Source organism: Scardinius erythrophthalmus (assembly GCF_964197995.2).
Source record: "Scardinius erythrophthalmus genome assembly, chromosome: 4".
In the NCBI taxonomy this organism is placed as follows: Eukaryota; Metazoa; Chordata; class Actinopteri; order Cypriniformes; family Leuciscidae; genus Scardinius; species Scardinius erythrophthalmus.
Genome location: NC_138224.1, coordinates 35743503 through 35756795, shown reverse-complemented (window position 1 = coordinate 35756795; position 13293 = coordinate 35743503). Strand labels below are relative to the sequence as shown.

General features: G+C 39.1%; 1 protein-coding gene across 2 annotated transcripts; it reads right to left on the bottom strand.

The window, feature by feature from the left end:
* Positions 1–8157: 8157 nt before the first annotated feature.
* LOC308689455 (uncharacterized protein) lies at positions 8158–12894 on the bottom strand. Of its 2 annotated transcripts, none has more exons than XM_081363165.1 (3): positions 12698–12850; positions 12183–12306; positions 8158–9554 (listed from the first exon to the last, which is right to left on the bottom strand). In XM_081363165.1, exons 2-3 carry the CDS (start codon positions 12265–12267, stop codon positions 8632–8634), a joined length of 1008 nt encoding a protein of 335 aa, XP_081219291.1. In that variant the 5' UTR covers positions 12268–12306; positions 12698–12850; the 3' UTR covers positions 8158–8631. The 2 variants fall into 2 exon arrangements, with proteins under 2 accessions (XP_081219291.1, XP_081219290.1); XM_081363164.1 differs by having other exon boundaries at positions 8164–9554; positions 12833–12894.
* Positions 12895–13293: the final 399 nt, after the last annotated feature.

Below are 13293 nucleotides of genomic sequence, written 5' to 3'. Positions count from 1 at the left end.
ATTCAAGACTACACATTAGAAAGCCACACCTCTATAATAAAGCAAAAACTAATCACACATGCATATAGGAATGTACATACATTAAAAGGATATTTCTATCCTAAGTCACATACAAAGGACGTCTGTGTGTGTGTGTGTGGGTCGGTGTGTGGACAGACCACCTGGGCCTTCGTTTGCAGGGAAAGAAGGAAGATTGCTAGCAATCTTTGTGATCTGCCAGTGAGGATCCCAGCGATGGTTCTGTTAAATTTCATGCTGGCACAAAAGTGTCAGAAGGGCAATTTGACCCAGACTTTCGGAGCTCTTCTGGGTCCATTTGGTGTTATTCTTTGCTTTCTGGGGGGGGTCGTAAATGCCCCAGGAGGATGGTCTCTCGCAGACCAGGCGGCTCCATTTAGTGAATTATATTTAACAGGTTAAAAGTTAAAAGCTTTCCCAAAATTTAGAATGGCAAGCCATCATGTGCTTCGTCCATATGCTACAGTCTAAAGTGCAGTTCCAATCTCCACCTAATATTATTAAATCCCCATCCTGCTGTTGTCTTAAAACTTTCTCCAGTTTGGTAAAAAACTGCAACCTGTCTGGTCCAAGCGTGCCGCACAAGCCCTGAAAAGTGAAGCCAAAACGTCTCGATCGCCCCCCGGTGACTGGTCCTAGTATAGGTCATAAGCCCCGCCTCCCCATGTTAGTCAACGGGACGTGAGACCAACTAAACAATTAAATTACACTTCAAATATCTTTTTTCCAAAGGTGGTTTCTTTCATTTGCTGTTGTTTTTATCACGCTGATGTAAGTTCAAGTGTCTGTTTCAAAAATAAGTTGGTTTTTAGTTAGTTACATATCGGGACACTGGCGGCTTCAGTTCTCATTAATGGAAGAGATCGAAGGGGCGTCGTCTATCTTTTTTTACAGTCTATGGTCTGGTCCTAAATTATAAGCATAAATGTTTATGATCACAAAAAAAAGATTTCTAATTTTAGCCCTAATAAGTAAAATTCTCCCTGGTTCTACCTCATTTTTGAATAAAATTTTTGCTTTAAGACCAGAGGAAAAAAGCACAGCCACTTTAGAACTAAAATTAGTCTCATGACTGAGAACCTTCTCTCCTTCCCACCACAAACCCCAGTCAACCTAATTTCTTTGGTCACTATGGGTCTCCAACAAAAAAAACAACGCTTAGATCTTTCAGGCGTATAGTTTCTGAAAGTAACCAATTTTTCTTCCCATCCCTCATCCCATTTACATTTAGGGATCCCACCCATAAGCTCTCCATAAGGAAGAGAGAGAGAAAAAGCAAGCAGTAAAGAAAAGAAAAATTAATGGTCATAATTATTTAGCTTTCCCCCTCATTTTTCCTGCTTTCTTACCTACTCTTAAAGTAGTTATATGTTTCTTTAAACGAAACCTCTTTTGTTGGGAAAGCTCTTCATAGTTGCTAATTTTTCTAGCCCACATTACAGAAGAAATAAACTTTTCCACATCAGGGAAGTAGTCCCCTATTTCAACACTGGGTTTTCCTTTTGTTTTGTCAAGAAAAGAGTTGATTTGTTCAACAGTATACATATCTTTTACATCCTCTGACCACTGCTCATCATCTTTCATAACCACCAGAGCTGCTGTTGAAGAGTATAGGTTGTGGAAACTTGAAGATGACAGTCCTAGGAAGACGATCAAGAGGCTGATTACAGCTAGCAAAACCTACCTGGCCACCTCAGCTGAATGTGAACGTGGATTTTCAGCCATGAGTGATACCGCCAACAAGGGGAGAAATTGCCTGAGGGCCAAAAGCCTTTCTTCTGTCCTGTTTCTAGACATCAATGGCCCTCCAGTGGAGCCACTGACCCCCACAATCGTTTGTGCTCTCTTGGTTGAAAGATGGCCATCGGCTGTCAACTGCAACCAAGACAGGAAGGCAAGCACAGACAAAACCAGACAGACCACTGTGGTCTGTTCTAGGTGGAAAAGTTCTAGATTAACATTTATTCTTTCACCGACATTGCCTGTCACATGTGAACTCAGGACTTTGCTCTGTCATCTACCTTTAATGCTTCCCATAGCATTAAAGAGCCACTCCTGATGCTTGTTAGTAAAGCATTTGGTGTACTTTAAAAAATACTGCAGTGACAATCAGTCTTTGTTTGGCTTAAATGTTATAAATACTTACTCTCATGTGCACTCATGGAAGGACTCTTCGTCTTGTGTTTTCCTGGATGTTATTTGTGTCTCAGATATGACTTCACCCAGATAGCAACATTGTTTCGGCCCACATCTGGCACTTGTGGAATAAGGATCTGGCCCACATGCAGCGTGGAATGATGGCACTTGGGCGGCTCACTCCTGTTTGCCAGATCTGGGCCACAAGCGGGCCACAAGCAGGCCATAGCAATGCCACATGTCAGCCAAGAGCAAAGAAATAAACCAGAACTACAACTGACTTCAGCCACAGTCTAAGATGAGATCAACTGAAGAGAAAAGAAGACATTAAATCTGTGATCTCAGTAGAGGAGGATTAAACAACTCCACAAACAACATTACCAGCTTCACTTATTACTAACCAGACTGACTTTATTTCTGTCAGACGTCTACAAAAGATTTTATTGAGATTTAACAGAGATTTAACTCTAATGTATTTCATTTGAAGTCACCAAAACAGTGATTAGTATTTCCATTAGTTGGGCTCTTAACTCTTATTATATCTTTTGTCTTTTTTTGGCCGCTGTGACAGTGTTTGTTAGGGGTGCACCGAAATTTCGGTCGCCGAAATTTTCGGCCGAAAATGGCATTATCGGTTTCGGGCCGAAATAAAAAAAACTGCCGAAAACGCAAACCGAAAGTGAATGCCACCCGCCCCTCCCATCCGTGCGCAAGCGCTTAGGTTTCACTCACGGTCGAGCTGTTATCACGCGTCTGCCTATCAAAGATTAAGCATGTCAGAGGGCTGTCACTTATTGCACAAGCGATCGGACCAACCAACACAAGTTTCGAAAATGAAAATAGGGAATCGATTTTAACGGCCTTCTCTCGGAGCGCGTCCAGCTCGTCACGATACGCCCGCTGCGAACGCGCGTCACACAGCAACTGCAGGTTCTGACACACACACACACACTCACAAAATAGCCTATTTATGTATAATATAGTGCATAATAAATGTAGCCTTCAGTAATGTTTTTCATTTATGTTATGGCAGTCCACATTGCTGACTTGTGTGCGTCTCAAGCGCCCTCTTTACGTTCGTCCTAATGCCTGTTTAGTTGTCCGTGGATTTGCCTATATTTGGCGTTGAAAACGGATCAACGCCAAATATAGGCAATTTACTAACGATTCAATGAACACTTATGTCTCAAAAATCTATACGTGAGGACACCAAAGTTGCAATATGTAACATTTGTTCTGCAAAAATCTCAAATTGTGGATTTTTTTTTTTTGCCCAACTTTTAAAAAACTATTTTATTTAATGGAACATAAAACTTGAAGGATAATATTATTTGGTATTATTATTTATATGTATTGTTAAAATATTTTATGTTTTGTAATGTAACTGTTAATTAAAGTTATTATATTGTGATTTTTCATTTAAGATCCATTAATTTCAAGCAATTTAAATATATATATATATATATACATATACAGTATATATATATATATATATATATATATATATATATATATATATATATATATATATATATATATATATATATAAAATGTATAAGTTTTTAAAAGAAGCCATTTTCGGCTTCAGTTTCGGTTTTCGGCCAAGTGCATCCTAAATTTTCGGTTTCGGCCCAGAATTTTCATTTCGGTGCATCACTAGTGTTTGTCAAACACATTTTCAGCAGCAAAGAAATTCTCTTGGCTGACATGTGGCATTGCTATGGCCTGCTTGTGGTCCAGATCTGGCAAACAGGAGTGAGCCGCCCAAGTGCCATCATTCCACGCTGCATGTGGGCCAGATCCGCATTCCACAAGTGCCAGATGTGGGCCGGATCTGGGCTGAAACAATGTTGCTATCTGGGCAGATACGTGTTTTCTATGTAAAACATTATATATAGTTATGTTCAGTTCTCCATTTCAGTTGTGGGAAAAGAGGCTGAGTTTATATATATATATATACTAAGTATGCATTTCTGTTTGAGAGGTCATTTCTCATTTGAGATTTTCGTTATCCCTGTTTCTGAAGAAATTTGATGCTTACCAGTAGTTACCTGTCCTGAGTTTTGGTTTATGTCTTCACCCACTGGTTCCTGAAATTGTTTTGATGTCTGTTATGGATGAATGCGGAGTTGACTTTTGAGAATCTCCTGGACATGCCTATGTTAAACTTATATAATATTCCAAAGACTTTATCCTGTTTGCCCAGTTGTTCTGCACTCTTTGAGTAAAGCTCCCGCACCTGGGTTCATACCTATCTACATCATTACAGCCTGATAGTATTTTTCCATACTTTTGCTACTATTTAAGTAATAAAAAAGTTGTGAAGATCAATATACTTTTGAAGTTACTGACTGCTGGTACGAAAGTGTGCCGGTAGCCAATGAAGTCTGTGTAAAATCGGAGTAATGTGAGAAGATTTCTTTGTGTAAGTGATGACTCTAGCTGCGGAGTTCTGAATATATTGGATCTTATTTATAGATGAATTGGGTAAGCCATAGAAGAGAGAATTGCAGTAGTCAAGCCGTGAAGTGATGAAAGCGTGAACCAGAGTTTCAGCATCATTGATATTCAGAAATGGACATAAGCTGGCCATATTGCGTAGGTTAAAGAAGGCAGACTTAGTGAGCGAGGAGATGTGTGGAAGGAAGGAAAGAGAGGAATCAAAGATTATACCAAGGTTTTTGACAGTGGTGGAAGTCCAATTTGAGAGCCATGCACAGAAACATTGTGTAGACCAGCAGTGCAGACAAGATCCAGTGTGTGACCTTTTGAGTGTGTAGCAAATTCGACATGTTGTACAAGATTGAAACATTCAAACACTGACAAGGGTTCATGCGATTCTGCACAAACAGTATCAACATGTATGTTGAAATCACCAAGTAATATAACACAAGGGGATAAGGCAGAGGAAAGGGTTAACAGTTCATGCAGTTCACTGAAGAAATTTGAGAAAGATTTAGGTGGACGATACAGGAGAATCAAGAGCATTGGAGATGTACCAGAAACTTTGAGAATTAAATATTCAAAGGTTGAAGTCACATGAAAGTCAATAGTTTTGACTGGAATGCTACTGCGGTAAACAGCAGCCAGGCCACCACCCCCTGATGTCAAACGAGGTTTGGCCAGGTAGCTGTATCCAGAGGGAGTGAGAAGATTTAGGTGGAAATAGTCATTAGGAGTTTGGCATGTTTCAGTGAGGAGCAATAAGTCGAAGTTTTTCTCCGTTAGTAGAGCGCAAAGCACAGTAGCCTTATCTGTGAGAGACCGACAGTTAAACAGAGCAACTGCAGGATGAAACGCGCAGTCATTGCGTGTTATGTCGAGTTCAGACTGCACGATTTTAGCCCCGATTTTGGCTCGCCGACAGGTTTTGAGAAATCGCCGACAAATGTCCGAGATCACAGGCAAATCGGTGCTCGTTCACGCGAGTGACAATCACGCAGTGTGAATGAACAAAGACGCGATCTGAGAGAATCGCCGGCGAGTCGCTGACGCCCGTGAGATATTTGGCATGCTAATTATCTGAACCTGTCGGCGTTTCACAATCCTGCTGTGTGAAAGTGATCTGACTGAAAACTACATCGGCGATGACCGACAGCCAATGAGAGAGCAAGATAAAGAGCAGCGGGGAATTCGGGGAGGAGTTATAGGCCACAATATCAGTATTTTAATAGATATATTTACAATTATATCAAACAGAAACAAAGCACAAACATTTGCTTGACCAGCAGCAACAGCAGCACATTGCAAAATAACTTATTTACCCCCAACTCTCTTTGCAGAACACACAGTCCTTGCTCCCCTTGTCTTCCCAGCCATTTCCTCATGCATAATATGTTTTTCTTTTTCTCCTTTTCGCTGCAAATCAGTGCACAGACAATTTGGATCGCAAGCTTCTTGCAGGCTATCATTTTTAATAACAATTTCAGTCTTTCAGTCTCACGCGAGAACTGTGGTCTTATGCACGCAGGATTTTGCGTTATTTCCTTATCACTTCTCGCGTGTGTTTGGTTGCGAAACGTAGTTTGCGGACCAGACAGAAGTTGTCGGCGATTCTTCCTCCTGAAAGTCATGCAGTGTGAAACCTCCTGTCGCCATCGTGCAGTTTGAACACACCAGCAACTGAATGTTACCCTGGATAGTCATGCAGTGTAAAAAGAACAGTGGCCCGACTACTTCGAAAATTGTGCAATGTGAACTCGGCATAAGTAGATTAGTCAGAGACAGATCACAGGAAACAGTTTTTAATGAGGTGAGTTTTATTCCACGGTGAGTAGACGGCAGCATAGAATAGCGGGTATCCGAGCGGTTCGACCAGATGGAAGGAATGGCTGAAGACGACGGGCAGTCGTCGAGATGGATGCTGAGGAAAAGAATAGCTAGTGGAGATGGTAAAGTTGTCGACAAAACTGAAGAAAAAAATGTTGTGAAAGGCTTTGCTGCATGCATTTTCGTGTTGGATAGCCGCAAATGTGGAACTTTATTGCGGAGGAAGCACGCAGATAACTGTTACTGTGGTAACAACCCAAGCAGTTCTATCGAACAGTATTTTTCAAATTTAACAGTGTTAAGTGTCGGCCGCTGTCCATTTCCAAAGGTTCTGAAATGCAAACATTTTTTTACTTTTTTTACTTTTTTTTTAAAGGAATACTCCACCGTCTTTTCATATTAAACTATGTTATTCCCTTAACTAAGACGAGTTGATACATACCTCTCTCGTCTCAGTGCGTGCACTCAATCGCTCTGGCGCGCGGCGAAACTTTGTTCACTCAGTTCATTCAATAAGGGCCAAGCAGAGAAGCTACCAAACACCTCCACGGTTTCCCTATTTAAACACAGTTACTCGCTGGGCTAAGTGCTATCAAAGTGTCAGAGCAATTAAGTGCACACACTGAGATGAGAGAGGTATGTATCAACTCATCTTAGTTAAGGGAATAACATAGTTTAATAAGAAAAAACGGTGGAGTATCCCTTTAACAATAAGTGCTTTTGAAGTAAGGGTTTGAATATGCAGCAACCCAAGCTTTATTATTTGCTCATTTGCATTATATCCATTTTTTTTTGTTGAACATCAATTATATTTTTACCCTTAGATGGGTTTGGGAGTTTTTTGTATGTCCTAATTCAGGCAACAGACACAGTCTCTATATTATGATATCTAGGTGAAAGAGGCTCTTTGTGATGGGATTTATCTGACCTTGGTGACATGAGACAGCTCGGTTCAGCTGGTTCAGCTTCCTGACCTGAGCCCCAGATTGTCATAAAAAATAGAAAAAAGAAACCAATTAAACCAATTAAAAAAAAAAAAAAATCACTCGTTTACTCATTTTGGCGCCCCATGGATGAGTGGCACCCTTAGTATTTGCCTATTCCGCGGGCCGGCCCTGCGAACACCTGAATTAAATGATTTGGAGGGGTGTCCCAATATTTTTGGCAATATAGTGTATCTCCCAAGGGTAGCATGTACAGGGTGAAAAGCAACACTCCTAGTACTGAGCCTTGCAGTACTCCATACTGAACTTGTGATCAAAATGACACCTCTTCATTTACTGCTACAAATTAATAAAAGGTCAGAAAAGTATGACTGGAATCCCGACTGGAAATCCTTGAAAGTTACAATTTCATTCTAAAAAGGTTGTGAGGATACTCCCCTTTCTAGTATTTTTTACAGAAAAGGTAGATTCGATATCAGTCTGTAATTACCTTATTATTTAGGACCAAGTTGCGTGTTCGGAACCGAACAATGTACGGGGCTCGCTAGGCTAGTCACATCCAAAGCAGTATCTAGACCCCTTGTATCCTTCCTATTCTCAATTTAAGTTTGGATGCTTATCTCTAATTCTGAAATATTCCTGTCAGCCTGACTATTTCCCAGCATTTATCACATGTGAATCCTTCACTGCTGAGTAAGTGACAATAACAGGAGAAAAGGACATGACTCAACGTATTTGTTGACTAATTCCGACTTAAACACGGGTTCAGTCCTACAAGCCCTTCAGTCCTAGATTGACATTGCTATTTATTCAAGTAAATTATGGTGAGGTGTTCACATTCATATTCACATGACAAAATAAAATATGAAGTATAAAGAGGTCAATGCAAATAAAGTAATTGAACATGGACAAGTCATGATGTGATGAATTTGTCAGACTTTTGTAAGAATTAAACTAATTTAGAAAATGATCTGATATGGGCCACATTTAAAAGGACATATAAACAACTATTTGAGCAGAAAAATAAAGTTGAGCAACATTCAACGGCAGTGTGAACAAAGCCTTGATTTTACACAGATACATATTTTCTGGAGCTTTTTTAAATTGCAGAGCCATTTAAAACGTTCAACAAATAATTATCATATGCATCTGTAAGTGTGATGGCTAAATAGATTTTTAATTACATTGATCACAATTAAATCTTCTTCCTTTTTAAATCTTTTTCTTCCTTTTTGTAAACCTCTTGCCACACTCCAGAGCTTTGTCATTTAATTTCAGAATGAGTTTGCAAATGACGTTTCAGGTCTTTTCGATATGTGAAACACCTCTTACACTGAGGGCATGTGAAAGGCTTCTCTCCAGTGTGAATCCTAATATGAATCTCAAGGGTTCCTTTAAGTGCAAAACTTTTTCCACACTGAGGGCATGTGAAAGGCTTCTCTCCAGTGTGAGTTCTCATGTGATTCTCAAAGGTTGTTTTTTGTTTGGAAGTCCTTCCACAGTGATGGCACATGAAAGGCTTCTCTCGGATGTGAATTTTTACATGATTCTTAAGGTGTTTCTTGTCTGTGAAACTCCTTCCACACTGGTGACATATAAAACAGTTTTCTCTTGAGTGAATTCTTATATGGCGATTAAGGGATGCTCCAAATCTGAAACTCACTCCACATTGACCACATACGAATGGCTTTTCTCCAGTGTGAATTCTCATATGAGAGTGAAGGCTTGATTTTTGTGTAAAACTCTGTCTACATTGCGGGCATGTGATTGGCTTCTCTCCAGTGTGAATTATCATGTGGCATTTAAGACTTGCTTTTCGAATGAAACTTTGTCCACACTGATGGCAGGCAAAAGGCTTCTCTCCAGTGTGAATTCTCATGTGGACATTAAGGCTTCCTTTTTTTGTGAAGCTTTTTCCACACTGTTGGCAGGTGAAAGGCTTCTCTCCAGAGTGAATTTTCATGTGGACTTTAAGATTTCTATTTTGATTGAAACTCTTTCCACACTGTTGGCAGGTGAAATAATTTATAGTTGCTGGCTTTTGAGCTGTTTTTCGAGACAAAGTCTTTTCTATCTCTGAGCAACTAAATGTTTTTTCTCTAATCATGAAAACTTGATGTTCCTCATACTGATCTTTTTCTTCGGTTTCATTCAGTTCTTGACCCTCCTCTTTCAGCGCCATCATGTCTAAGGTGGAAAAAGTAAACACCAGTTTAATAGCACAAAGTAAAAGACAACAAAACCAACAACATCCTACCCATATTAAGTAACTTGTAACTTCATAACCTATTATCAATATTGTTAAAGGAACACTCCACTTTAAAAAAAAAAAAATACTCATTTTCCAACTCCCATAGAGTTTTACCGTTTTCGAATACACTCAGCCGACCTCCGGGTCTGGCGGTAGCACTTTTAGCATAGCTTAGCATAGATCATTGAATCTTATTAGACCGTTAGCATCTCTCTCAAAAAAATGATCAAAGAGTTTCGATATTTTTCCTATTTAAAACTTGACTCTTCTGTAGTTATATTGTGTACTTAGACCAACGGAAAATGAAAAGTTGCGATTTTCTAGGCCGATATGGCTAGGAACTATACTCTCATTCCTGCGTAATAATCAAGGAACTTTGCTGCTGTACCATGGGTGCAGCAGAGGCGCAATGATATGCACCTGAAAACTTGTCACGTTGGAAGTTACCTAGCTGGGGACTATTTTCAGGCGCTGCGTAATATCATTGCGTGATCAACTGCTAAATTCAAACCTGTGTTCGATGCTGAGCCAGAGACGGACACCATAGATCACAACTTTTCAATGATTCCAACCACATAATCTTTATTTTAGGTTTCAGACATTTAAATACACATTAGTACTAGCAAAACAATACATTTATAGTTTGTAAAATACTCACTGATGTCTATGGAAGCACCAATAACAATCCTTTCAATTGTAAATTTACGACTTCCTTTATTCATATCAGACACACAATGTATAGATAACTATAAAACTTACTCTATTTTGCTCCAAGTTCACCGACCAAGACTGAGACTAAGGGCCCTTTCACACCTACCTTTTGTTTGGTCCGGATTTTCTGACTTTTCAGTTTGGTCCGAATCAAAATTACAGGTGTGAAACCTCCCCCGGACCAAACAGACGAAATTTGGTCTGACGAAAAGAGGTAGTCTCAGTCCGGATCAAACTGAGTAAAGGTTAGGTTCGTTTCTATTGTGAACGCATTTTCTGTATGGTTCGGACTTTCAGACCATTTACAGGAAGTTCCGGTGGTTCCCGCGTAGCCTAAACAACTGAAGAAGAATATTTATGTGCAATCCTGCCCACAGTGACACACACACACACACACACACTTGTCCTGCGTCATGCCGGCGATGATAAAATGTTCGCACAACGAGAACGTTCATGTGGCGAATTTGAACTAGCCTCGAGTATAATTGGTGCTGCAGGGAGTAATGCCATAAAAATAAAAGTATATTGGCAACGATATGCGTCTGTTCATTCATTCTTGTCAAAGTTACCCGCCGACTTGACAACACGCTGACGTCAGACGCACATCCGTTTACAAACCAATCAATGTCAAGATGCAGCCCATGTAGATGATGACGACAGGACGCAAGTATGTCATGTAAAGTTATTTAGTGCACTCGCATAATTGCAATGTGAAAACAAACCAAAACTAACCAAATGTATCAAAACATGACCTTTGGTTCGGAACTTGGTGCAAAAACGCCCTAAGTTACCTCTTTTTGTCAGACCAAATTTCGTCTGTTTGGTCCGGGGGAAGTTTCACACCTGTAATTTTGATTCGGACCAAACTGAAAAGTCTGAAAATCCAGACCAAACAAGGTAGGTGTGAAAGGGCCCTAAGTGTTTTTGAGGCTTTGAATATTGCTAACTTCTTTGTTCATCACACAAAACATTGAAAAATAGAAAACAGCATTTACTGCATTTCTTTGTAATAAAAGAAGCACTTATAGACCACTGTTTTCAATCATTCTGGAAATAAAGTCACGGTTTGATACGAGTGCTTTTGAGAGGGGAAAAAAAGTCTTATAGATTACAAATATAAAAAGTTTATAAGTCAGATTTAATGGATTGCTTTAATACTGTCGCACAATTAAAGGGATAGTTCGAAAAAATGAAAATAACTATGCTACACTACGTGGGCATCCATCTCCCATGAACGCGCGTCAACCGTTGCCGGAAGCCAGTTATTTTCATTTATAAAGTTTTAAATATGTATATTTATACCAAAAAAACGCACGGATTACCCTCAGAAGGCCTTCGTTTATCCCCCTGGAGCCGGATGGATTTCTTTTGTGAAGGATGCATGCACATTTTTTGGACTTGAAGGACGTGGACCCCATAACTTGACATTATAACCACTGAAAGATCTAAGACATTTTCTAAAATAACTGAAAATGTGTTCGTCTGAAAAATGATTGACATATGCATCTCGAACGGCTTGAGGGTGAGTAAATCATGGGTTTAATATAATTTTTGGCCGAACTATCCCTTTAAGTGATAAATCAATGGATTTCATTGTTTTCTGTTCAGAAATAGATATTGGTTTAATGTTACACAGTTGTTTTGTTTAGGCTATGTTATATATGTATTTTTCCAATTTAATATGTGACAGAAACTGTTAATATTTGTCTGGTTGTGTGATCTAAAATGTCTGTCCCGTTCCATATGATATAAAACCAATTTAATGTTCACACAAAAACATCTATCATTTCTGTAGAGCTAGACATTTTAATAAGGATCAAAAGACTGAGTTCAGCTTTGAGAATGAAACCAACCTGTTTGTTCCTCAGTATCTTCATGTTTCACTCTGAATGTTTCTTCAATCTTCATGTCTTCACTCTCCTCTTTAATAAACGCCATCTTTATAATAGTGTCACGTGGATCTTCTGTGTGTTTGTCCTGTTTAAAATGAGAATAATAAACAGAAAGAAAAATAAATCCACACTAAATCTGTGTGTCTCAATCAGCTCTAGATCAGTAGTTCAGTGAACTGGTAAGAGAGTCAGTCAGAGAAAGTAAATGGACTTAAATCACCAGATTAGACAAAAACATTCAAAATATTTAATAAAAGAACACAAATGATATTGATTGTTTATATTTAGTATTTATGATTTATATTTGGTATTTAAATGATTTGTAGATTACAGTGTTTTGAATTGAGCGCTTTGAATCACTGAATAATTTTCAGAAAGAACTGGTGGTTCAATAATTAACACAGATTTTTTTTAGTTTAAACTCAGTTTCTCTCATCAGTTTACAACAAATGTTCTGTTACTCTTGCTATACTCACACAAAACAATGTTAAAGTATTACGATGTTGAACTTAATAATAAAGATGCCGTTTAACATCTTTTGTAAAAACTTTAAAATTGCATGAAAGGGCTGAATTTGATTGAAACGCTTTTAAATAGATTAAAACACAAACCTTCTACAGTCCAATCACAAGAGATGCAGGATCGCGACGCAGCCTTATGACGTCACCAGACCAAAATAAAAGTCCTGTTCACACACTGCTGTCTAAAACCTTCTTCTTCTTCTTCTTGTAGGATTCCGGCAGTGTAGACGCTGCTGTATTACTGCCCTCCACAGGTCAAAGTTTGAACTAAATTATTACATACAGTCCTGTATCATGCAAGAAGAACTGCCTTGGAGATCAGTTTATGCTCGTCACTGTGACCAAACAAAGAGAAAAGAGAAAAAGCCTTAACTCCAAGTCCTGCCAGTTTAATAAAGAATATATTTCTTTCTGCCCTATACTTTCTGCATTCTAGGAAAACATGCCCTACTGTCTCAAGACTCCCACATTCACACAAGCCAGAAACATGCTTTCCTACAATGCACAAAGAATAATTTAACCCACAGTGCCCCAACCTCAATCCTGTCTAA